The sequence below is a fragment of the Rhinatrema bivittatum genome, chromosome 8 (assembly GCF_901001135.1).
Source record: "Rhinatrema bivittatum chromosome 8, aRhiBiv1.1, whole genome shotgun sequence".
In the NCBI taxonomy this organism is placed as follows: domain Eukaryota; kingdom Metazoa; phylum Chordata; class Amphibia; order Gymnophiona; family Rhinatrematidae; genus Rhinatrema; species Rhinatrema bivittatum.
The window spans coordinates 77,309,609-77,336,505 of record NC_042622.1 but is presented as its reverse complement, the minus strand read 5'-3'; the positions used below and the strand labels follow the sequence as shown (position 1 = coordinate 77,336,505).

The 26,897-nt window shown below is 48.1% G+C and overlaps 2 protein-coding genes across 4 annotated transcripts in view; one reads left to right on the top strand and one right to left on the bottom strand.

The window, feature by feature from the left end:
• Positions 1–4,449, bottom strand: part of SH2D3C (SH2 domain containing 3C) — a 79,782-nt gene extending 75,333 nt beyond the window's left edge. Inside the window, exon 1 of the mRNA XM_029612061.1 lies at positions 4,389–4,449. Within this exon, the coding sequence (XP_029467921.1) occupies positions 4,389–4,428 (40 nt within the window). The 5' untranslated portion in view covers positions 4,429–4,449. The remainder of the gene's footprint in view (positions 1–4,388) is intronic.
• CDK9 (cyclin dependent kinase 9) overlaps positions 1–26,897 on the top strand; it is a 114,479-nt gene that overhangs the window by 32,777 nt on the left and 54,805 nt on the right. The window lies entirely within an intron of this gene.

Sequence of the window (26,897 nt, the reverse complement as noted above, 5' to 3'; positions counted from 1 at the left end):
TGTCATACCCAGTCTTATTTCTTTAAATCAGTGGTTCTCAACAGGTAGGTCAGGACACACTAGTGTGTCACAAGGTCCTAGGAGGTGTGTCACAGGGCCAGAAGGAAGCTGATCTCTTCTCATCAGCCTAGTTGAGAGTTGGTTGACTTTTCCTTTATCAGGCCTGATGGGAGGCTAATCTTGCTTCCTTCTCCTCTTTCTGGTTCAGTGGGACGCTGTTTCCTCATTCGCCCAGATGAAAGCGAGACATTGCCAACTCCTGCTCTTCTGGGTCCGATGGAACACTAACTATCTTCCCCCCGCTGGGCCTGGAAGTGATGCTGCTGATGCTCTCTTCAACTCTATGGGAGGGTGGGGCAAAGAAGGTTGGAGATGCTGGGCGGGGAAGTGGAAGCGAGAAGGAATGTGGGGGCTGTTGAGCAGGAAGGGGTGGGAAACTGGAAATCAGGGTAGTTGGACAGCGAGGTGGAGGAAGGGGTTAGGGAGAGTTAAGCAGGGGAGAGAGGGAGCACAGGGAAGAGGATATGGGGATTGGGAATGCTGGACACGAATGTGTGAGGGGATGATTGAAATGGAATAATTGAGAGAAATGAGGGATGACTGGAGCATGGAAGGAGAGTGATAAGATGGAAAAAACGTATGTCAGTTACGAAAATGTGCATTTCTATCTTTGTACTTTGCTTAGTGTAGGAGAAAATATATTTCTGTTTCTATTTCTCCAGTTATGCCCTGCATGCAGAGGGCCAGATTTTGTAACCTACGCGCGGGCATAGATTTGTGCGTGCAAACTGGCGCACATAAATCTACGTCCGATTTTATAACGTGCGCGCAGCTGCATGCAAGTTATAAAATTTGAGGTTGGCGCGCGCAAGGGGGTGCACACTTGTGCACCTTGCATGTGCCGAGCCCTAGGGGAGCCCCGATGGCTTTCCCCGTTTGGATGGCTTTCCCCGTTCGGATTTTGGAGCGGCCTCAGAGGAAACTTTCCTTCCACCCACCCCCCAGCCCTATCTAAATCCCCCCCCCCCCCCCACCTTTGTTTTATTATTTACGCCTGCCTTTGGGCAGGCATAGGTTGTGCGTGCTAGCCAAGTGCCGGCACGTGTAAAGCTTACTCTGTGCTTATGGCCAGGGACACAAGAACACTTAGACTCAGTAAAAAGTATAATGTATGTTTATTAGTCACTATAAGTGTTCTCGGGAGATGCTGGGTACTGGGTGCCCTTAGTCTTACAATCTGACCAGCATCTCCTTGTATACAGGAAGCTTCTTTTATAGATAACATACAATATTGTGGAAGTTTCTAGACTTGCGTGACTGCCCAAAGAATCATTTACATAAGTTGTGATGTCAAATGCATGATTAAATCATCCCTAACTATCCCTGATTGGCTTCCCAGGATGTGTAGCCCATTTTCCATGACTTTCTTTGTTCTGTTAAACTCTTACTGGTAAAGGCAATCAACACGTCTGTAACTGTGTGGATTACAAACTCCTGCGAGTATTGCCTGAAGCTCCCCTGTGGTGACTCTATGAATAGACATCACTTGTCTGGTGCCAGCTTGCCAGCAGATATCCATGCTCAGAAAGTCACTCAGTCCATTCAGCCCAGGCAGGCCAAAGACACGCAGAGGCTTCTGGGAATTTCCTTCTCCATGTTGGTTTTCTGTTCAGGCATACTTCTCACACGCGATCCCCAGGCCCAGCGGCAGTGACAAGGCCTCTGGCCACTCCCACACCCCTCCCCGCCCATTTTTTCAAGCCCCGGGACGTGCACGTCCCGGGGCTTGCGCACATCGCCGAGCCTATCCAAAATAGGCTCGGCGCGCGCAGGAGGGGTTTTAAAGGGTTACAAGCATAACTTATGCGTGTAACCCTTTGAAAATCTGCCTCAGAGTGGCTTTTGGAGTTTCCATTCCAATGTTTGTCTCCACATTCGTAATTTGTGATCTTTTATTCTGTATTTGGTGAAGGCCTGTTCTGTGTGTGTAACCGAGGTGAGGTATTTTATTAATATGTAGCATTTGTATCAGTCTAATTTGTTGTGTTTTCTCAATAGGACATGCGTTGGTGGTACACTGCTGCCTTTCATTGGTAGGGCTATTGCTGTTTGAGACCTCGGAGTTAGTGCTGTTATGGTATGCAGGTTTGCTATACATGTGCTGAGCATTTTTTTTTTTCAGGTTTTGTATTTTACAATGTGCCTGGTAGTAGAGAGAGGTTTTTTTTTTCCTGATACTAAAATAATACCAGTATCAAAATATCTTTTTTGTATGTGAGTTGTTCGGGGAAATATCCTGATTCTGCAGTGCACCTATTATTGGGGGTCATGGGATTCCTGTGGATGCAGAGTATATGTTTAAATTTATCCCCATGATGGTCAGGTGTTCAGTGAGACACTCATGTGAGCATCGTCTATCAGGTGCGTCCCAACAGAAAAAAGGTTGAGAACCACTGTTTTAGATGGAATGTCCCCTAACATGGGCAGCAGAATAGCTTGGCTCATAAGAACATAAGACTTGCCATACTGAGTCAGACCAAAGGTCCATCAAGCTCAGCATCCTGTTTCCAATAGAGGCCAAGCCAGGTCACAAGTACCTGGCAGGATTCTAAGGGGTAGATAAATTCCTAGCTGGTTATTTCAAGAATAAGCAGTAGATTTCTGCAACTCTACCTTGATAATGGTTGATGAACTTTTCCTCCAGAAACTTGTCCAAACCTTTTTTTAAATGCAGCTACATTAATAGCATTCTCCACATCCTCTGGCAATGAATTCCAGAGCTTAATTATGCTCTACTTCCCAGCTAACAGAAAATAAGGTTAAGGCACATCCACCTGCAGACAGTCAAGCTTGTACGGCTGACAGCTGTGAGATCTCTTTAGTGCAGAAGGTGATGAAAAGAGCAAGAAAGGGTGATAATCAGAGCTAGAAAAGTGGAGTCAGAGGCAACTGTGCAGGTTGGGTGGGCCAAATGATCCTTCTGTGCTGACATCAACCATGTTCTTATCTGATGCTCCATTCTGCTACCCACATTTGGGGACTCACTAACAGCCAGTGCCTTCTTAGGGGGTGGGGGTTTACCCTGATCAGTTTATTTTAAAGTTTGCAAGAGACTGACAAAGCAAATTGATGAAATTTGTTCCACAAGTGTCACTGCTTCTGTGAAAGAGAAACTAATTTCCCCTCTTAGGGAAGATCTGTTGTGGCCTTGCTAACAACATGGGCTACAGCGGTCATTTGGTTTTCTGCATATTTAGTAAGATTAATATTTGGAACCTGATCACAAAGCAGTCTCTGTAGTCATCTTCCCTGCCTTTGTTCCACCACGTCCCCTCCCTGTTTTCCTCCATTCATCTCCTCAGAGGTGAACTCTCAGCTGCATAGGCACCTAGCCATACTGTCAGGATTGATAGGGCTTTAACTTGCGACACTAAAAGACGGAGGCAGGGAAGATCCAGAAGAGCCACAGAGGTAGGGAAAGGCCAGGGGACATTTATCCTCTGCTTACTGGGTAGTTAGATATGATCTCAGAAGGTCCCATTGGTTTAGCACAGGGTGTTTCCTGATTAGTGACAGTATGTAAGGAGAGCAACAGACATGTATGCTTGTCTTGATTAAATTATAAGCTCTATGGAGAAGGAATCCTCTTACGTGGTTTTATATAGCACTGCATACATCAAGTAGCACTATAGAAGTGATTAGTAGTAGTAGTAGAGGCGCACCTTAACTGGTATAACAGACTCCTGGGATATGTCCTCTGGAAGCTCTGCTCATCTGGCCTTGTTTCTGTGCTACATTTAGCTCTACAGTTCTGCTTCAGTGTTCCTGCACTGCATCCAGTCCTGCTCCAATGTTTCTGCTCCATACCTCTTTCCTGGATTGCTGATCCTGAGCTTTGTTTAGTGTTACAGCTGCATGCCGAGACACCTCCCAAGCTAATGCTGATTTTACCAACCTTGGCTCAGCCTTGATGCAGCCAACCATCCTCTTCAGGTATGCCTCTTCCTAAAATACCATTTGCTAGCAACTACACATACACTGACATATGCAAGTTTCTTATACTGTTCTGAAAGTCCCTGAGTGAGGCATATATTGTACTTGTGGTGCTGTCCTGGGTGTGTCATTTAATTGCTAGAACAGGAAAGCTTCACTGTGAGAACTGCTGAGTGAAACAGAAGACAGCCCCAAGAAATGAAGATAATTCCTCAAGAATGATCCCTCCACCCAAGCAATAGTAGGAAAATAATCCTTCTCCAGGACTCTCTCTGCATTAGGGATGGGGATAAAATTATTCCTCCCTACAAATCCTTCAGAACTAGGAATGGGTGAGAATAAACTTCCATTGTCCAAAAAGAAATTTAATCAGAAGAATCTTTTTAAATACTCACTGAATTTTCTGAAGTTGGATTTCTTCTGCTTGTCGCTCATGTCTGCTTCTCTGATTCTGGTTGTGATACCGGAAGGAGATAAGACTGCAGCAGTCCCTCTAAGGCTCTCACACCCTCCTGCCTTGCTTTCCTTCCTCTCTCTCTCTCTCTCTCAGAGGTATCTATGCATTTCTAAAAGAAACAGTTTCAGTATCTCTAATGCACATCTTTAGCCTAAACAGTAGCGGTATGAATGCTTTATGTTTCTAGAAATGCATTAGGGTAACCCACATGGAGTGTCAGTTATAACCCTATATACAGCTGGTCTTTATCTGCTGTCATTTACTATGTTACTGTGCTATAGAAAGGTTTCTCATTGTCCACACACTTCGTTTCAGAAGTGCCTGTTAGGATCAAGTGACCTGGATTGCCACTGTCGGACACAAGATGCAGCATGGCATGTCTTAAGTTCTTAGGTGTGTGAGAGTAAGAGCTAGTCTGTGACTCACTGTGTGACATGCCCACAAGGCTTCTGAAAATCCTCTAGCCAACAGCAGATTTAAGGCTGGTATAGCACCAGGGAATAGGCTGGAGTTGGTCTTCAGAGGCCTTCACAATAGTTTTCTGGCTAGGAAGACATCTAACATGGGAGCTCTTCTGGCACTTTATTAATTTTATTCCATGTGAAGGGAATCTGAAAGAATGAAAAGTCAGAAGGTGGCACAGCTCGGCAGCTGTAGTTATGCAGGAAAGAAAAAGAAAAGAAAAGAATTTGCTCAAATTTTCTCGCACAGAACAGAATGGGAGTTACAAGGCAAAAAGAGAGGCCTGGCAAGATTCTGAGGTAGAGACCTTTGGGAAGTGACTAAAACCTATGTAAGTGTGTGGGTGAATAACTCCTTGTGAAGGAGTGCTTCAAGAGTGGGTGGAGCACAGGATGTTAATGGCATATCCATGGAGGCTTCATCTTCTGTGTGCACTGGCTATCTTTTGTGCATCTTTGCTGAATAGCTAGGGTTTTTTTTACTTTTTATTTATTGAAATTTCAAAATACATACAAGTGAAAACTTGCAAGAAATAAACGAGACAAAGTTTACAACCATTTAAATTAATAAAATACAAATAAAAAGGTAGTAAAGAATGGAAAAGAATATAATATGAGCATAAACTAAAGTCTCATGAAAAATAATAAGAAATAAAGGAGACTCAAGGAGGAAGAAAAGGAGCAATACATTAATGCTTCAAAAATGAAAATAAAATAAGAAAAAAAGAGACAGCATTGAGTACATATCCTATGTCCAACGAAATTCTATATAGTTAAGCAGAATCAGTTTGGGCATGTGCATTGAGACAGAGATGTAACTGATCAGGATCAAAGTAAACACATCTCGATCAAAAATGATAAATTACACATTTATAAGGAAATCTAAGAATAAACTTTGTGCCTAGTGCTACAGTTTCAGAACCCATACTAAGAAATCTTTTACGACATTCTTGGGTAGTACGAGAAATGTCTGGATAAATCCAGACTCGTTGACCATAAAAAGAAGACAATCTGTGGCGAAAAAAAGCTCTGAGAACAAAGTCTCTGTCTTGAGAGAAAACAAAAGAAATAAATAAAGTCCCATGTTGAGAAACAGACATTTCTGTAGAATTTTCCAATATTTGAGTAGTCAGGATACATATTTTGGAGTTGGCCAGATATATTAACTTGTGAAGACTTTATCAAATAAAGTTTAGCAATAGTAGGTGAAGCTTGCCACAGGTATGTTAAGAATTTCTAGTGTGTATTTTTTAAACATATCAATAGGTGAAATTAGATTAGATTGAGGAAAATTCAGAATTTGAAGATTTAAATAACGAAGAGAATTTTCTAAATGTTCCATCTTCCTTAATTGAGAGATATCAGACTTTCTCACAGAAAAAGCAGGATGGAAGTCCAGACATATGGGTGACATCACAGGATGGAGCCCAATCATGGAACACTTTTGTCAAAGTTTCCAGAACTTTGACTGGCCCCCTACTGGGCATGCCCAGCATGGCACTAACCCTGCAGCCAGCAGGGGTCCCCCTTCAGTCTTCTTTTTTCCGCGCAGCAGTAGCCACGCGGTTAAGGAGCTCTGTAGAGATTCCTGACAGGAATTTTCCTCACGGAATTACTAAAATTTAATTTGCCCCAGAGGGGTCCCTCCTTCAACTTTTTTCAAGCCACGGTACTCCAGTAAGTTTTTACCTGTTTTCCATTGATTACCGTCGAGTTTGGCCCTTGCGGCCTACTGGCGGTCAACCGTACCGCGGCTCAATTGTTTCATAGCCATGGTGTCGAGGATCCGCCGGTGCCCGGACTGTAATCGCACCATGTCCATCACAGATCCTCACAAAGTCCGTGTAATGTGTCTTGGAAGTGAGCATGATGTCCTAACCTGCACCAAATGTGCCCTAATGACACCAAAAGGTCGCAAGGCTAGAATGGAGAAGATGGAACTTCTCTTCCGTCCTCAAACCCCGACGCCATCTATTGCATCGACGTCGTCAGAACCGGCACCGTCGACTTCGCACCAGCATCGACCTCCGGCCAGTGACTGTCCGGCATCGACGGCCTTCAACACCCTCTACTCCCCCTCAAGACCGTGGGCATAGTAGAGATAAACATCGCCACCGGCATCGAAAGTCTCGGACCATCGAGGGAGCGAAATCATCGACCTCGCCATCATCCGAGCCGCCATCGAAGAAACCCCATCCAGAAAAGGCACCGACCTTTTCGGCAACCGGGTCACCAAGGCAACCCTCACCCAACAGGGTATCGGGAGCCGCGACTCCGCCTTTAACGGTGGTCCCTCTGGCTATGCATCTGCCTCCTTCTTCTGTTCCGGAGCTGGGGCTGCTTGCTCCAGGTCTCCGAGAAGAACTGGATCGGATGGTTCAGGAGGCCATCGACAAGGCGATGCATCAACTCCAGGTTCCTCCGGCACCGGTACCGATTGCGGAACCGACCATCGACCCAATTCCAGCAGCGTTGGCACCGCTGCTCTCGAGGATGGACGTGCTCATGGCCGCTTTTCCACCGATGGACCCCGGGTCACTGATGGCTCCGGTGCACTCCCCGCTTGCTTTGTCATTGGGAGGAGAAACACCGTTCCCCATCCCTCCATCAGGAGTTCTGCCGATGCCTCAGCCATCGATGCCGACACATCCGTCGATGCCACCAATGCACCCATCAGTGCCGATACGTCCGTCAGCCCCACCAAGCCATCCATCGATGCCCTCGATGCCTGCGCCGGTGCCTTCGATGCCTTCATCGGTGTCTCCAGTTATTCCTTCAATTCCTTTGGAGCCTAGACCAGGACCTTCAGGGATCCTACCGCCCCGTCCTCCTCTAGCCCCTAGAGGTGCTGATCCCTACAATACATGGACTGATGATTCTTCACCAGACACCGATGACTTACCTTCACCACCTTCACCTACTGCAAGTAGAAAACATTCTCCTCCAGAGGACCTTTCCTTTATAAATTTTGTGAAGGAGATGTCTGAATTGGTTCCTTTCCAATTACAGACCGAACAGGACGATCGGCATCAAATGATGGAGTTGCTACAATTCCTGGATGCTCCCAAGGAAATTACCTCCATCCCTATCCACCAGGTTCTTCTGGATCTCCTCAAAAAGAACTGGGAACATCCTGGCTCTGTTGCTCCAGTCCACAGGAAAGCTGACACCACCTATCTTGTTCAGTCAGCTCCAGGATTTCACAAACCTCAATTGGATCACAAATCTGTGGTTGTAGAATCTGCCCAGAAAAGAGCAAGGAGACCAAAACCTCACACTTCCTTTCTTCCAGGCAAGGAACAGAAATTTCTAGATGCCATTGGTCGCCATGTCTTCCAGGGATCAATGCTCATCTCCAGAATTGCCGCTTATCAGCTCTATATGACCCAACATAATAGGGTCTTATTTAAGCAGATACAAGACTTAACAGACTCCCTGCCTCAGCAATTTCAAGATCAACTCCAAACCCTAGTAAACAAGGGTTTTGAGGCAGGCAAGCATGAGATCAGATCATCTTACGATATCTTTGACACTGCTACCAGCGTATCTGCGGCTGCTATCTCGGCAAGACGATGGGCCTGGCTCAAGTCTTCTGACCTTTGCCCTGAAGTACAAGACAGATTATCCCAGCGCTTCTCAACTGGTGTGTCACGACACACTAGTGTGTCGCCAAGCTACCGGCAGGTGTGTCGCGTGCTCCCGGTCTCTCCCGCTGCTCTTCCTTCCCTGCTGCCGTTGCCGCCGGGCTATCAGCACGTTCAAGCCCAGTGGGAACGGCAACGGTGCTAGCAGTAAAGCTGTGGCACCCATGGCTGGCCTTTTCTTCTTCCCGCACCTGCCCCCCCCCCCCCCCCCGACCCAGAACAGGAAGTGATACGTGGTGCGCGGGAAGGAGAAAGAGCCGTGCCGCGTGTAAAAGTAGCAGTGGTGGCAGCAGCATCGGCCCCAAGCAATTGAAGCAGCCGGTAATCAGGAAAGGAGACAGCAGCTTGAGCCTCCTGCGGCCGATGGGATTCTTCTTTCTTGGTCTGCGGGGGCTGGAGGAGGAGGCTGCTGCAGCTACCATTTGTGCTCGGGGGGGGGGGGAGGGAAGAGGAAGTGAGTGAGAGAAAGAGAGAGAAGCAGCCAGCCAGCGTGTGATTGAGAGCATGTGTGTGATTGAGAGAAACTGGTCAGAGAGCTGATGTGTGTGTATATGTGAGAGACAATGAAAGTGACTGCTCAGGGAGGTGACTGAGGTGACTGAGAGAAAAAGCATGGAAGTGAGAAATCTGGGTATGGGAAAAAGCATGGGCGTAAGAAGCCTGGTGTTGGGGGGGGGTGTGTGAAAGAAAGCATGGGAGTGAGAAGCCTGTTTATGTGAGAGAGAGCATGGGAGTGGGAAGCCTGTGTGTGTGTGTGCATGTATGAGAGAGACTGGTTGGTGAGGTGATGGTGTGTGTGAGAGAAAGAGACTGGTGTGTGTGAATGTGAGAGAAAGAATGTGATTCAGGGAATGAGAAGCCTGTGCACGTGGAGAGCGAGCATGGAAATGAGAGAGAGATTGGTGTGTGTGTGTGTGTAACAGAGAGAAAGTGATTATGGGAATGAGAAGCCTTTGCATGTGAAGAGAGTGAGCATAGGAGTGAGAAACCTGGGTGTGTGTGAGACACAGCATGGGAGGGAGAAGCCTGTATATGTAAGACAGAACATGGAAGTGGGAAGCCTGTGTGTGCGCGTGTGTGTGTGTGTGTGTGTGTGTATGCATGAGAGAGATCAGGTGACTGGTGTGTGTTTGTGTGTATGTGTATGTATGTGTGTGAGAGAGAGAAAGTGATTATGGGAATGAGAAGCCTGTGCATGTCAAGAGTGAGCATGGGAGTGAGAAACCTGGTGTGTGTGAGACACAGCATGGGAGTGAGAAGCCTGTATATCTAAAAGAGAACATGGGAGTGGGAAGCCTGTGAGTGTGTGTATGCATGAGAGAGATCAGGTGACTGGTGTGTGTTTGTGTGTGTGTGTGTGTGTGAGAAAAAGAAAGTGATTATGGGAATGAGAAGCCTGTGCATGTGGAGAGGACAAGCATGGGACTGAGAGACTGGTGAGTGTGTGTGAGACAGAGAAAGTGATTATGAGAGTGAGAAGCCAGAATATGTAAGTAGAATACGGGAGTGGGAAGCCTGTGTGTGTGTGTATGGCATGGGAGAAATTGTTCAGGAAGGTGACTGGTGTGTGTGTGTGTGTGTGTGAAAGACTGTTTGGGAGATGATTGGTGTGTGAGAGACAGAAACTGGTTATGGGGGCATGACTGGTATGGTGTGTGTGTGAGAGACATGGGCCCTAAGGAAGAGGACCATGAGTATAGAGCTTAGCCTCTACTGCTGCTTCTGCTGTGTGCTACGGCCTGCATGGAAGGAGAGCTGCTGGAGGGGGTAAGTAAAGGTGGCTTTTTAAGTTTATTTTTCTTAATTGACTGCCATTTTAATTATTTAATATTACGTGATGTGTCTGCTTTTTTGAAATATTTTATTGGTGTTTGGAGAATTTTTAATAGTTTTTATGAGTTTCTAATTGTTGGATGTTATTCTGTTCATAGCTGTTTTGAAACATTTATTCTGCTTATTAGTATAGTTTTACAATTATTTTTGTGTGGGGATCTATAGCTGCTTGCTAGATCTGTTTTCCTAATAAGAGGTGTATTGGTTTTTAGGGTCTGATTTAATATTTGTAGTGTTACCTTTTCATAGATAGGGTTGCTCCTGTTTAATGAGTGTATTCCATAATACAGGTCTAACTGTGTGCAGATTAGTTTATGTGCTTTACTACAGATCCTGGGAGTATGTTAGGTCGGTTCTGTATGTGTTACTGAGGTGAGATATTTTACTAGCATGTAAGCATTTGTATCAGTCTTATTTGTTGTGTTTTCTCAAGAGGACATGCATTGGTGGTAAACTGCTGTCTTTTCATAAGTAGGGCTATTGAGCCTGGAAGTAGAAGGAGTTTGAGTTGCTGTTACTGAGATGACACCAGAACCAGAATATCTTTTTTGTAGGGTGAGTTGTATGGGGAATGTCATAATTCTGCTTTACATCCATTATTGTGGGTCAGGGGGGTTCCCGTGGATGCAAACTGTACTTTTACATCTAGCCCCGTGACGATCATGGGTCAGTGTGTCATGCATGTGAGAACCATCTGTCAGGTGTGTCCCGACAGAAAAAAGGTTGAGAACCACTGGATTATCCAACCTGCCTTGTGTAGGAGATAATCTGTTTGGCGAGCAGATTCAACGAACAGTGGCGGAACTCAAGGACCATCATAGAAACATAGAAATGACGGCAGAAGACCAAACGGCCCATCCAGTCTGCCCAGCAAGCTTTCACACTTTTTTTTTCTCTCACATACTTATCTGTTTCTCTTGGCTCTTAGTAACCTTTTTTATTCTATTTCCCTTCCACCCCCGCCATTAATGTAGAGAGCAGTGTTGAAACTGCATCTAAGTGAAATAGCTTAATTAGTTAGGGGTATTAACCACCGCAATAAGCAAGCTACACCCATGCTTATCTGTTCCAGACTATGTAATTCAGTCCTTATTGGTTGTTGCCTGAATATAGATCCACCTTTTTTCATTCCCCCCTGCCGTTGAAGCAGAGAGCCATGCTGGCTATGCATTGAAAGTGAAGTATCAGTCTTGCTCCCCTGCCGTTGAAGCAGAGAGCTATGCTGGCTTTGCATTGAAAGTGAAGTATCAGTCTTGCTCCCCTGCCGTTGAAGCAGAGAGCTATGCTGGATATGCGTGAAGTGTCAAACTTTCTCCCCTGCCGTTGAAGCAGAGAGCTATGCTGGCTTTGCATTGAAAGTGAAGTATCAGTCTTGCTCCCCTGCCGTTGAAGCAGAGGGCTATGCTGGATATGCGTGAAGTGTCAAACTTTCTCCCCTGCCGTTGAAGCAGAGAGCTATGCTGGCTTTACACTGAAAGTGAAGTATCAGTCTTGCTCCCCTGCCGTTGAAGCAGAGAGCTATGCTGGATATGCACTGAAAGTGAAGTATCAGGCTTATTTGGTTTGGGGTAGTAACTGCCATAACAAGCAAGCTACTCTCCGCTTTTTTGTGAATGCAAATCCTTTTTTCCACATTTCCTCATTGCCGCTGAAGCTTAGAGCAATGTTGGAGTCGTATTAACCGTGTGTATGTTTATTGAATAAGGGTATTATCACCAGGTAGTAGCTGTCGTTCCCGTGAGCCACCCACTCTTCATTCACATCCTCTAGACTTTATGGATCCACAGTGTTTATCCCATGTCTTTTTGAAGTCCTTTACAGTTTTGGTCTTCACCACTTCCTCCGGAAGTTGAGAGGAGGGCACCGGTTCTATTGCTTTGGACTGGAGGAGGAGGGAGACCTCCTGTTCCAGAAGGAACAGGAGGTCTCCCTAAGACAGCTCTCGCTGATGTCTTCTGAGTACTCTTCAAAACAGCCCTTCCGGAGGGACTCTAAGAAGTCATTCTTCCGCCCGAAGAAATCCTACCCACCACCAACTAGACCCGTTCTACGAGACCATTTCAAAAAGCCCAGTCTCGTCAGACACGAAAGCAAAAACCGCAAGCAGCTCCTCAGCCGGGTCCTGCTTCCGGTTTTTGACTCCTGCATAGGGAGCAGCAGCCAGCTTCCATTGCCCCACATATCAGTAGGAGGTCGATTGTGCCATTTCAGCAACAGCTGGCACTCGATCACCTCAGACCAGTGGGTCCTGGCGATAATTGCTCAGGGTTATCATCTGAACTTTCTCTCCATTCCACCAGATTCCCCACCTCTACCGACATGGAGAACATCCGATCTCTCCATCCTTCTGGAACAGGAGGTCTCCCTCCTCTTCCAGTCCAAAGCAGCAGAACCGGTGCCCTCCTCTCAGCACGGCCTAGGGTTCTATTCCCGGTACTTTCTAATCCCCAAAAAATCGGGGGGTGTTCGTCCAATTCTGGACCTACATGCCCTCAACAAGTACCTCCAGCGAGAGAAGTTCAAAATGGTAGCCTTGGGCTCTCTTCTTCCTCTTCTGCAAAGAGGAGACTGTCTCTGCTCTCTAGACTTTCAGGACGCATACACTCATATCGCGATCATTCCATCCCATCGCAAATTCCTGAGATTTCTAGTAGGCCCCAGGCACTATCAGTACCGAGTGCTTCCATTCAGCCTCGCGTCTGCACCACGAGTCTTCACAAAATGCCTCGTTGTAGTTGCAGCCTTCCTCAGGACTCAAGGTGTTCATGTCTACCCCTATCTAGACGATTGTTTAAGCAGGGCTCCCACTCAGCAAGCTGCTCTGTCGTCCTTACATCTTACCTTACACACTCTAATTTCGCTTGGATTTCTCGTCAACTATGACAAATCCTATTTAGTCCCATCTCAAACCTTGTTATTCATTGGGGCAGACTTGGACACCTTGCAGGCAAAGGCTTTTCTGCCTCGACAGCAAGCTCTCACTCTCGTGTCTCTTGCACACCAGCTGCAGTCTCAGCATTTCACAACTGCACACCACTTTCTCATCCTCCTGGGACACATGGCATCCTCAGTTCAGGTCACTCCAATGGCCCGCTTGGCCATGAGAGTCATGCAGTGGACTCTAAGGTCACAATGGACTCAAACCATTCAGCCCCTGTCGACCATTGTCCATGTAACCGACTCACTCCGTCAGTTTCTCGCCTGGTGGAGAAATCAGGTCAATCTCCTCCAAGGCTTACCCTTCCATGCTCCAAACCCTCAAATAACTCTCACCACCGATGCTTCCAATCTCGGTTGTGGAGCCCACGTGGCCAATCTGCAGACACAAGGATCTTGGTCTCCAGAGGAAGCCAAGCACCAAATAAATTTTCTGGAGCTTCAAGCAATCAGATATGCTCTCAAGGTATTTCAGGATCGCCTCTCCAATCGAGTCATCCTGATCCAGACAGACAATCAGATGGCCATGTGGTACATCAACAAACAGGGAGGGACGGGCTCCTACCTTCTGTGTCAGGAAGCTGCACAGATATGGGCGGAGGCCCTCTCCCACTCGATGTACCTCAGGGCCACCTACTTGCCGGGAGTGGACAATGTGTTGGCAGACAAGCTGAGTCACACCTTTCAACCGCACGAGTGGTTCCTCAACCCCTCAGTGGCGAACTCGATCTTCCAACAATGTGGTTATCCTCAAATAGACCTCTTTGCATCACCTCAAAACTGCAAAGTAGACAACTTCTGCTCTCTCACTCACAGCCAACACCATCAGCCAAGAGATGCGTTCTCCCTATCATGGGCAACCGGTCTCCTATATGCATTCCCTCCACTTCCACTTCTCTCGAAGACTCTCGTGAAGTTACGTCGGGACAAGGGAACCATGATCCTGATAGTACCTCACTGGCCGCGCCAAGTGTGGTTTCCAATACTTCAGGATCTCTCCATTCGCAGGCACATTCCCTTGGGAAAGGACCCGCATCTAATCACTCAAAACGATGGGTGCCTACGCCACCCCAACCTTCAAGCCTTGTCCCTGACAGCATGGATGTTGAAAGGTTAATCCTTCAACCACTTAACCTTTCTGAACCAGTTTCCCATGTCCTGATTGCTTCACGGAAGCCTTCCATGAGAAAATCTTATTCTTACAAGTGGACCAGGTTTACGTCATGGTGCTCTTCTCAGTCCCTTGACCCCTTTACTTGTCCAATCACAAAGTTTCTGGACTATCTCTGGCACTTTTCAGAGTCAGGTCTAAAAACTTCCTTCATCAGGATGCATGTCAGTGCGGTAGCCGTCTTCCATAAAGGTATCGGGGATGTTCCCATATCAGTACAACCCCTTGTAACACGCTTCTTGAAGGGCTTGCTTCACCTCAAGCCTCCTTTGCGTCCTCCGGCCCCTTCTTGGGAACTCAACCTAGTTTTGGGTTGAGGTCCCAAGAAGGTTCATGAAACCACCATTTGAGCCTCTTCAATCCTGTGACCTTCGATATCTCACATGGAAAGTGATTTTCCTTTTGGCAATCGCAGAGTTAGTGAATTACAAGCTCTAGTTACCTATCCGCCTTACACCAAACTTCTGCAGGACCGGGCAGAACTCTGCACTCACCCTAAATTCTTGCCTAAGGTAGTTTTGGAGTTTCATCTCAATCAATCCATTATACTACCTACCTTTTTTCCCAGGCCCCATTCCAATCCAGGAGAGCAGGCTGTGCATATCCTTGACTGCAAACGGGCTCTAGCGTTCTACCTAGACCGTACAGCTGCCCTCAGGAAAAGCACTCAATTGTTTGTCTCTTTCCATTCCATCAAATTGGGGCAGCCTGTGGGTAAGCAGACTCTCTCCTCCTGGTTGGCGGACTGCATATCCTTTTGCTATCAGCAAGCGGGCATTCCACTTCAAGACCGTGTTAAAGCACACTCTGTGAGGGCCATGGCGACTTCAGTAGCGCACCTACAATCGGTGCTGCTTCCTGACATTTGCAGGGCTGCCACCTGGAGTTCTTTCCATACTTTTACAGCCCATTATTGCTAAGACAAAGCCGGAAGAGAAGATTCCATCTTAGGCCAGTCTGTCTTGCGCAACCTATTTACAACGTTACGTACCAACACCCTTTCGCCTGCCAGGTGGGGTTCAGGATGCCCTTGGCCAAATTTCATCCCAGTCTTAGTGCCTTGCACGCCTGAGTACATTTGGTGCATGCTTGGACATCCTCAGCTCAGTTCTCACCCATATGTGAGGACTATCATCCTGCTTGTCCTGTGAGAAAGCAAATGTTGCTTACCTGTAAAAGGTGTTCTCACAGGACAGCAGGATGTTAGTCCTCACGAAACCCGCCCACCGCCCCGCGGTGTTGGGTTCGTAACGTTTTCTTATTTTATTTTCGGCACTACCTGTAGCTTTTTAACAAGACTGAAGGGGGACCCCTGCTGGCTGCAGGGTTAGTGCCATGCTGAGCATGCCTAGTAGGGGCCAGTCAAAGTTCTGGAAACTTTGCCAAAAGTGTTCTGTGATTGGACTCCATCCTGTGATGTCACCCATATGTGAGGACTAACATCCTGTTGTCCTGTGAGAACACCTGTTACAGGTAAGCAAAATTTGCTTTATCAAAGTCTCTTAAACTTGTTGAATAAAAGACACTTGTTTCCCCAAATCTTCAATTTTTTTTTGTATGAGAGCCCAACTCAGTTTCAATAACGTGGATATGAAGGGAGAAAGTAGAGGTAACATCAACTAGCGTAGAAATAGAATGTTGAAGAACCATTAATGCAGATCAAACTGAGACCAAGTTAATCATAGAGGGTCATGGCAGAGAGGGACGAAGTAAAAAGTAGTCCATACCTTGACCGGTCTGCTTAACTTGAGCCTCTCATAGATTTTCCCATTCATCTCCGGTGTAGAAGTCAGGATCCAAGGCCCTACTACATGCTGTTCTTCACCTGCGGTTACTTGAAAATGCTCCAAGGGTGCCAGAGATACCTCTGGCACCTTTCCGGTGTTGCGTTCGTCGGTTCTCGATGGCTTCGCCCCGTTTGCCTCACCTTATTCACGGCTCCTCCCGCTTACCTAGGAAAGATGGCTACCACCGCATCTACAAGCCGACCTCTCCGGCGTCCCCGGAACGGCTATGGTGCTGCCTCCCGCTATGCTCCTCCCAGGTACCTACTAGGGTGCGCGCGCGCGCACATCACCCATGTCTTTATGCAACCCTTGGCGCGAACTTCGGGGGCGTTCCCCCATACTGACGTCACGCCATCCAGGTATATAACATCTTCTATTTTACTAGCTCGTTGACAGGCCAATACAGTAAAGGTAGCGGGAGAGCGGGCAAGCGCCTGCTCTCCTATGTGCGCGATTCAGGGGGGACAAACATGCAAATTAGGGCCCGCGGTAAAAAAAGGCACTAGGGACAATAGCGTGTCCCTAGCGCCTCTTTTTTGATGGAAGCGGCGGCTGTCAGCGAGTTTGACAGCCGACGCTCAATTTTGCCGGCGTTGGTTCTCAAACCCGCTGACAGTAATGGGTTCGGAAACCGGACGCCGGCAAAATTGAGCGTCCAGTTTTCAATCCGTGAGCTGCGGGCCGATTTAAAATTTTTTTTAAAATTTTAATTATTTTAAACATTTAGGACCTCCGACTTAATATCGCCATGATATTAAGTCGGAGGGTGTACAGAAAAGCAGTTTTTACTGCTTTTCTGAACACTTCCGTGGCGCTGGCAGAAATTAACGCCTACCTTTGGGTAGGCGCTAATTTCTGAAAGTAAAATATGCGGCTTGGCTGCACATTTTAGTTACTGAATCGCGTGGGACTAACTAATGGGGCCATCAACATGCATTTGTATGTTGCGGGCGCTATTAGTTTCGGGGGGGTTGGACGCGTGTTTTTGACGAGCTATTACCCCTTACTGAATAAGGGGTAGAGCTAGCGCATCGAAAACGCGTGTCCAAACGCGGGGTAACAGTGCGCTTCCGTTCTGCCGCTGGAAGCTCTCTCTCTGCCCTTCGGGGTAACTGCTAACCTGGGTACCCGCTCTCGGTGGCCCTCTGCTTTATTTCAGGTGCCTTACAGGGAACATGTACTCGCTCCACGAGGGTCTGCTCTCCCTGCCTCGTTGCCTGCACTTACTTCTACAGCCTGGTGGAATCGTCTATCTACAGCAAACACCTAATGAGTACACTAACTCTCAGTCTAGCTCATCCACAGTACTTCTTTGCTGGGAAACCTGCTTCGGAACCTCCCATTACAAACAGGGTGAGTAGGGCTCCCTCTGCCGAGGTCCCTGAGACTGCAACTACCAGACTGCATCACTACTGCCACCTCTGGTGGTACTCATCAAAGCTGTTTAATAAAGAACTAACTGTGTTTGTGTGTTCTTAGTCTAGCCTAGTACTGTGGCTCCTCCCCGTGGGCGTGGTCTTCTGCCACAGTACCCAAGGATCCACCCAAACACCGCTCACTCATAACAGATTGCTAACTCCATGGATCCGGCTCAGCTCACCGCATTGCAGGCCATTCCAGGCCTGGCCCAGTGAATCTCTGAACAGCAGAATGTGCTGGAGGGCCAGGCCGCCGCATTCAACCTACTGCACACACAGATGAACTCACCTACCACCACAGGTAAAGAAGCCATACCGTCTGAGGTGACGGTCAAGACTATTGTACCTCTATCTACTTCTACCCGCTTCTCGGGGGAGGTTTGGAGATGCAGAGGTTTCCTTAACCAGTGCTGCATGCACTTTTCCCTGCAGCCCAGCCATTTTCCCACAGCTTATGCCAAGACTACTTATATCCTGTTGTATCTAGATGGACGAGCATTGTCTTGGGCCTCCTCGCTGTGGGAGCACGAGGATCCAAAAACTTCATGACCTTGAAGGATTCCTCGAACTGTTTAAATCAGTTTTCGATGAGCCTGCCTGGTATACCACAGCAGGATCTTCTTTGGTTCACCTGAAGCAAGGTAATAAACCATTAGCTGACTTCACTATCGAATTCAAGGCACTGGCGTCGGAATTATCCTGGGACCCGAAATGCCTGAGGACCCTCTTCTTTGAAGGACTGAACTCTCATCTGAAGGACGAGCTCGCTGCTCGTGAGATGCCTGAGACTTTGGCTGAACTAGTGAAGTTGGCAACCAGGATAGATCGCCAACTTTGTGACAAGGTTCAAGAGACCTAGACTCTCAGAAAACCCTTCCAGGCTGAAGCATGAGTTAAGTCCATACCCAGGCCGGTTCCTCCGGTACCAGTTGCTGGCGAAGAAGAACCTATGCAATTAGGCCGAGCCATCTGACGTCCAAAGAGAGAAGAACACGGAAGAAATTGGGGCTGTGCATGTACTGTGGACAAGCTGGCCATGCTATCCACTCATGCTCTATATGTCCGGGAAACTGGCAGACGTAAGTCCTGCGGGAGGACTCTTCTTAGGTCTTACTGCTCCTTCTCCTCCACTCTCTCTCCCTGTATCATTGATCTGCGGACCTTTAGAGTACCAGACTCTTGCCCTGGGTGGACTCAGGGGCAGGAGGAAATTTCATTCTACAATGTTTAGTGGAGCACCTACGGATCCCCACTACCGCTATGAAGTCTCCACTTCTTCTGTCATCCATTCATGGAGAGCCCTTACCGGGCGAAGTAACCCAACTCACCGAACTAATATGTCTACAGACCGGTGTTCTCCATTCTGAAGATATCTCCTTCTTTGTGTTAGAGAAGGCCACGTACCCCATAGTGCTGGGATTACCATGGCTGCAGCAGCATATGCCTCAGTTCAATTGGGCTACATTAGAACTTTCACGTTGGGGTCCAGATTGCCATGGTAAATGCCTGAAGGAGGTCGCTCCTATACCCTGCATGCCAACCACCGCAGTAATGCTGGGTTGCCACCTCAGTATGCATCTTTTCAAGATGTCTTTTCAAAGGAGGCTGCGGACGTACTACTGCCTCACAGACCCTATGACTGCGCTATTAATCTGAAGCCTAACACTGAACCACCCAAGGGACGGGTGTACCCCCTCTCCGTGGCAGAGAATAAAGCCATGTCAGAATATATTCAGGAAAATCTCCAAAAAGGCTTCATAAGACCCTCCAAGTCTCCTGCTGGCGCAAGTTTCTTCTTTGTGGGGAAGAAGGACGGAACCTTGCGCCCATGTATCGATTACAAGGGTCTCAACGAATTAACAGTGAAAGATCGTTACCCCCTGCCTCTGATTTCAGAGCTTTTCGACAGACTACAGGGAGCCAAGATCTTCTCCAAGCTTGATCTGAAAGGAGCCTACAACTTACTTCGCATTCGAGCTGGTGATGAGTGGAAAACGGCCTTCAACACTGGACGGTCACTTTGAATATTTAGTGATGCTGTTATGAATCCTGCCTGCGGTCCCCCATGAGAAGTCGGGCCTTCACCGTGGCTGGAGCCGCGGACTTTGTTTCCTCTCGCGGCCCAGAGGCCGCCCATCATGCCTTCTTCACCGCAGCCGGAGCTGCGAACTTCTCCGCCTTCTACGTGGCACGGAGCCGCTGCTGCTGTCCCACTTATCTCCGGGGCTGGAGGCCGCAGTCCTTGGTCTCACCTGGCGGCTGGAGCCGCCCTCGGGGCCTCCTGCAGCGGCAGGAGACGATGTCAAAGTCAGGGCCTGCTCCTCGGCCCAGCCCTGCCTTGTCACGCTGACGTCGGTGCAGGGCCGCTGTCCACAGCCCTGTACCGACTTCAGCGTGACAAGTTCCTGTTTCCTCTCCTAGGCGCGTGGCCACGCCTCTCTTCAAGATTTAAAGGGCCCACGGCCGGATATGCCCTGGGCCCCACCTTCAGACTGTTTCCTGTACCAGCCCTATAAAAGGGCTGCTCCTGCATTTTGTCTTCGCCTTGCATCAGAGTTACTTCGCCTCTGGAAGCTCCTGCCTTCCAGCTCTCCATCAGGTCCTTTGTGTTTTCTCGTTGGAGCTCCAAGTGTCATCTGCTTCTTGTGCCATGTCTTCGTCGCCTGAGGTCCTCGTCCAGGTCTCCTGATGTCTCGTCGTCTGATGTCCCGCTTCCTGATGTTCCGGGTTCCTTGGTGTCCTTCTCCTGTGCTCTTGAGCCTTCTGTTCTGCAGGCGCTTTGGTTCTCCAGGGTGATGTGTCTTCGTCATTGGAGTTGCCTGCAGTGGACTTGTGTCCTGTGCTCCTGAGCTGTCCTGTCCTGCCAGCCTTTGTGGTGCTACGGATGACACCGGCTTCGTCATCGAAGTTCTGCCTCAGCTGGATTCCTTCCTGCACTCGTCCCGCTCTCCTCGTGGTCCGTGACCAGCCTCCTTGGGCTGTGAAGGGCGCCTAGTGGGACAGGTTGGTCCGCGACCAGCCCATTGGGTCCGCCCGTGAAGGTGGGCTGAGTAGGGCGCCCTGAGAGACAGTGCCACTGTCTACCTTCCCAGCTTCTTGTCTTGCCTGTGATGCCGTCACATCAGTTCCTCATCTGTGATGTCTTCGCATCAGTTCCTCGTTTGTGATGCCGTCGCATCAGTCCTTCGTCTGTGATGTCTTCGCCTCAGTCATAATCTCAAGTCTTCGTGTCAAGGCCTCAACTGCCCTCATCCTCAGGCTGGCCTGCTGCTCCATGCCGATCCTAAGCGGCAGGTCTGAAAGGGCTTGGAACGGTCGGAGGACTGTTCACCTTCCAACATCATCTTGTTGGCTCTGGGAGCTTGCAGGCCTGGCGGAGGGTAAGACCGTGTCTCTGCCATGCTGGGACACGTCGCCAACCCTCGGTTCAGTCCTGGATCCGTCTGGGGTCGGGCCGAGGCCTAAGGGCACACGAAACCCCTCACGTAACAGATGCCCTTTGGCCTGTGCAACGCCCTGGCTGTCTTTCAAAATTTAATGAACGACATCTTCTGTGATCTCCTCTATAAGTGTGTCATTATATATCTGGACGACATCTTGATATTCTCTCAAGACATGGCCACCCACCTAGAGTATGTCAAAGGAGTACTGCAAAGACTCCGTGAGAACCATCTCTACGCCAAGCTATCCAAATGTGAATTCCACAAGGAATCCGTGCCCTTCTTGGGTTACATCTTTTCCAATCAAGGCTTTTAAATGGATCCACAGAAACTGGAGAGTATCAAGAAATGGGCACAGCCCACTGGTCTGAAGGCTCTCAGACGTTTCTTAGGGTTCACCAACTATTACAGGACTTTTATCAAGAACTACTCCTCACTCACAGTTCTGCTTACAGCTATGACAAAGAAAGGTGCCAACATTACAAATTGGTCTCCGGAGGCAATAGCTGCATTCCAGAAATTAAAAGATGCCTTTTAGAGCAAGCCATGTCTCCGACATCCAGATCCCACCAAGCCCTTCATTGTGGAGGTCGATGCCTCAAATGTGGGTGTAGGGGCTGTACTAAGCCAGGCTGGTGATTCAAAGGTTCCACAACCATGCTCATTCTTCTCCTGTCGCTTCTCTCCAGCAGAGAAATATTACGGAATAGGAGATAAAGAACTCCTGGCTATAAAGATGGTATTCGAAGAATGGCACCCTTGGCTTGAAGGAGCGCAACATCAAGTAACCGTCTATACAGACCATAAGAATCTGAAGTACCTCCGCCACGCACAGTGCCTGAATCATAGACAAGCGAGATGGTCTCTGTTTTTTAACATATTCAACTTTGTGCTAAAATACCGCCCTGGAGATAATACCAGAGCAGATGCTTTGTCTCCTCATTCCTCTCAGAGGACATTCCAGAGGAACTGCAACACATCATTGACCCAGAAAAGGTTATTTTGGCAGCTACTCATTCAGTACCTGCAGGAAAGACTATCGTACCCAAGAACCTCAGAAAGAAGTTGTTAGCATGGGGTCATGACTCTAAGCTGGTAGGACACCCTGACCAACGCAGAACTCTGTCTAAGCTACAAAACTTTTATTGGTGGCCCACCATGAAGGAAGACACATTTGCCTAAGTTGCTTCCTGTGCAAATTGTGCCAGACAAAAGACGCCACCTGGTCGTCCTTGGGGTTTGCTCCAATCCTTGCCAGTACCAGATCAACCGTGGACACACATCACCACAGACTTCGTGGTAGACTTACCACTTTCTGGAGGAAACAACATGATTTGGGTAATTGTTGACTGGTTCTCAAAGATGGCTCACTTTGTGGCTCTCCCTGGCTTACTCACCTCCATGGAGCTCGCCAAGCTCTTCATCACACATATCTTCTGCCTCCACGGCATGCCTAAGCACATAGTGTCCGATCGAGGAGCCCAATTCACAGCAAAGTTCTGGAAGGCACTATGCAAGAAGTTTGATATTTCTCTCGACTTCACCTCAGCATACCATCCACAATCCAACGGGCAAACAGAGAGAATGAACAGGACATTCAAGCAGTTCATTCATGCCTACATGAACACTCGCCAGAATGATTGGAGTGAACTGTTGCCCTGGGCAGAATTTGCCATTAATTCTCATCCAGCAACATCCACTGGATCAACACCATTCGAAGTGGTTTATGGACGACTACCATTACCACCACTGCCACTTCCATTATCAGTGTCGTCCCTGGCAGCTCAATCTACTGCCAAAGATATTCAACAACTATGGACTCAGACAAAAGAGATGCTTCTTAAAGCAGGACTTCGAGCTAAGAAAGGATACGATGCTCACCACCGCAAGGCTCCAGAGTTTCAGCCTGGTGATAAAGTCTGGCTATCCACTAAGCACTTAAGACTTAAACTACCTTCAGCTCGCTTCGTTCCTTGCTTCATTGGACCATTTCCTATTCTCCGATGACAAGGCAATCTCACCTATAGTCTGAAGCTACCATCTACATTGAAGATCAACAACGCATTCCACGTCTCACTATCCTTAGTGAGTTCTCCAATAAGACACCAGAAGCTACACCAATAGATGCAGAAGAAGACATCGAATATAAAGTAGACTCTATTCTCGATGTGAGAAAAAGAGGCAGAGTATGGGAATATCTTCTATCTTGGAAAGGCTATGGACCTGAAGAAAATTCTTGGACTCCATTGGCAACATACTGGATAAAGAGATGCTACAAGACTTCCATAGATTGCATCCTCAAAAACCTAGACCTGGTAGGAAACAGCATGGATGCACTTTGAAGGGGGGAACTCTTGCATCCGTCGGTGCTCGATAGCTTTGCCCCATTTGCCTCACCTTATTCACGGCTCCTCCGGCTTACCTAAGAAAGATAGCTACCGCCGCATCTACAAGCCGACCTCTCTGGCGTCCCCGGAACAGCTGTGGTGCTGCCTCCCGCCATGCTCCTCCCATGCTCACCCACGTCTTTATGCAACCCTTGGTGCGAATCTCGGGGGCGTTCCCCAAGCCTTCTCCAAGCCTTCTCCGATCCTCCAGACAACCACTAATGGCTTCCACTCTCATCCGGCCTTGGCATTTATTTTCATGAACTATGGACTCTGGTACCTCCAGGTTAAAGCACTTCCAAGCTTTAACCCGTTCTCTCTATCGTATCTTTCATAATTAATACTTGCCTTTATCTTCCTTCCAGCTTGTTTTAAGCTTCCAAGTTCTTGACTCCCGTTGATTGTAACTTTGACTTATTCCTATCTATGGTTATTTATTGTTTACCTGAATTGTTCCTTCAGTTATACCCTATGTTAAATGTAAACCGATCCGATATGGTTATTTACTATGAAGGTCGGTATAAAAAACTGTTAAATAAATAAATAAATAAATACTGACGACACGCCATCCGGGTATATAACATCTTCTATTTTGCTAGCTCGTTGAGTTAGCAAGGACTCGAATCCGTTCCTGTCTACGCTACTCTGCCGCTTCCGTGCTGCCGCTGGAAGCTCTCTCTCTGCCCTTCGGGGTAACTGCTAACCTGGGTACCCACTCCTCAGGGGCCCTCTGCTTTATTTCAGATGCTTTACATGTTACGGGGGAGCGCTGGGAAAGCGGTCCCCCATAGAGAGAGTGTGCCCTTGGGCCCCTGGCACGTTCCCGCGCCAAGGATAGGTGTAGCGTGGGTGGCGAGAGATAGCCTGACCCCCGGCCGGACCTGCATGCCTCTGGAACCAACTGTGGAGTGTTGGTGATGAACAGTCCTCCGACCGTTCCTGGCCCTTTTGGACCTGCTGCTGGGATGGCAAGAGGCAGCAGGCCGGACTCAGGGCGTGGGCAGACGAAGGTTCAAAGACAATAGACGAAGACTCAGGAACCCGTAGACTGTAGACGTAGACTCTAAAACAAGGTGCTTGTAGACGTAGACTCTGAAGCAAGGGAGGTTGAGACGTTGGCACGGTCCCTCAGGGCACCCTATACAGCCAGTACCACTGGTCTGGTCATGGACCACCCTGTCCTACACCCGCAGGAGCTGGGCCAGCGCAGGAAAGGAAAAGTGCTGCATAAGCAGTCCAGGGTAAGGTAATGCACACCAGCAGTCTGAAGCAAGATTAAAACATCAGGATCAGGAACAAACATCAAGGAACATCAGGAAACATGAGGACGTGCAAGACACCGGACACCAAGTTGAAACAAACAACAAAGGCCTGACGGAGCGCTGGAAGAGGAGACATCCAGAATCGTGTAACTCCAATGCAAGGCAAGCATGAGTGCTGGAGCAAAGCTTTTATACCCCAGGAGCAGGCAACTCCCTGGGAGGAGTCCAGATGGGCCATACCTCACTGGCTCTATAAGACTGGAGAGGAGCCGCGGGCCCGCCCCTTAGGAGAAGGGCATGGCCCACACCAGAGTATCCAGGCTGTAGTGGAGCAGGCCTCGAGTAGGCCCCGAACAACACTGAAGGCCTCCCAGGCCGTGGAGCAGGATCCGGACAATTGCTCAGGCAAGGCCCTGGCTTCGGAGCGACCTCCAGAGAAAGGTGAGATGCCTCCTGTGGCACAGCTACAGGAGGAATCGTAACATTACAGGGAACAGGCACTCGCTCCACGAGGGCCTGCTCTCCCTGCCTCGGTGCCTGCACTTACTTCTACAACCTGGTGGAATCGTCTATCTACAGCAAACACCTAGTGAGTACACTAACTCTCAGTCTATCTCATCCACAGTACTTCCTCACTGGGAAACCTGCTTTGGAACTTCCCATTACCAATGGGGTGAGAAGGGCTCCCTCTGCCAAGGTCCCTGAGACTGCAACTACCAGAATGCCTCACTACTGCCACCTCTGGTGGTACTCATCAAAGCTGTTTAATAAAGAACTAACTGTGCGCGTTCTGAGTCTAGCCTATTACTGTGGCTCCTCACAGGGCTTCTCCCCATGAGTGTGGTCATCTGCCACAGTACCCAAGGATCCACCCAAACACCGCTCACTCATAACATCCGGAACAAACCGCAGCTTCGTCTGAGGGCTTCTCCCCAGAAACTGCCAATCTAGGAATTTGCAATCCTTGCGGCGGTGAGGAGAACCCCAGAATAGCCCTCTGGAGAGGGAGAGGCAGGGTCAACGGAGCACTGGGGCTAAGAGTGGCATTGAGGTCCAGCGTGGAAGCCGCTTGCTTCATGGCTCGACTCACCAAGGACGCTGCCAGTAAACGCTCAGGTGCTGGGATAAAGAACCCCTCAATCATCGGTTGAAGGGAATTGGACCTGGGTGTGTCTGGGATCATCTCCCTGATCCTAACCTTCCACTTAGTATGAGGCATTTGAGAAGAATAGATGAGGAAATGTGGAGCTAAAAAATCCTTGCCTCTCACTGGTCAGCCATCTTGAGTCATGAATCCTGCAGAATAGCTTTTGGTTAGCTCTGAATACTTCCATAATAGACACTTTTATGACCATTACTATTGAAGAAAACCCAAACATCTTCTGTAATTTGTTCAAAGGAGGCTCAAAACAGTGGGGGTGTTTTCTCCATTTGTTGACACTGAGAGCAAGGGGGTTTATTCTGAATAAACTTTGTTGTGTGGACGTCAATAAAAAGATAATTATAGAAAAAAAAACAACTGTGTTAATCGACTCCCTCTTTGTTGAAAATATGGAGACAACCAACAGATGTGAAACCTTTTAACCTGAAAATTGGAAGCAAGCATGAAGATTTGGAGGAGTAGCCTAATGGTTAGAGCAGTGTATTACAACCTAGAAAAACCAGGGTTCATATCCCACTATTGCTCCTTGTGACCTTGGGCAAGTCACTTTACCTTCTATTGCCTCAGGTACAAAATTAGATTATAAGCCCTGTGGGAATAGGGAAATGCTTATAGTACCTGAATGTAATTTGTTTTGATGTACATTTTGAAGTGCTGAAAAGTGGAATATAAAAATCTAAATAAATATAGGAACAAATTGCAGGAATCTAGCAAAGCAAATTATCCTAGGACAATTTATTATTTACTGCAGATTTAGCAAATTCAAAAGTTCATCTAGCAGCACTTTCAACCTGGTTTCTGCTACTGGTTTGCAGCCAGAATTTCTCTCCTATGCAGCTGAACTCTGAAAAGTTTCATATTCACATCTCTAGGTTCTGAGTAGATCACGTTTGCAGGTCCTTCCAAGAAAGGACAGCAGGGGATTTGGGAAGAAGGTGCTTCCTG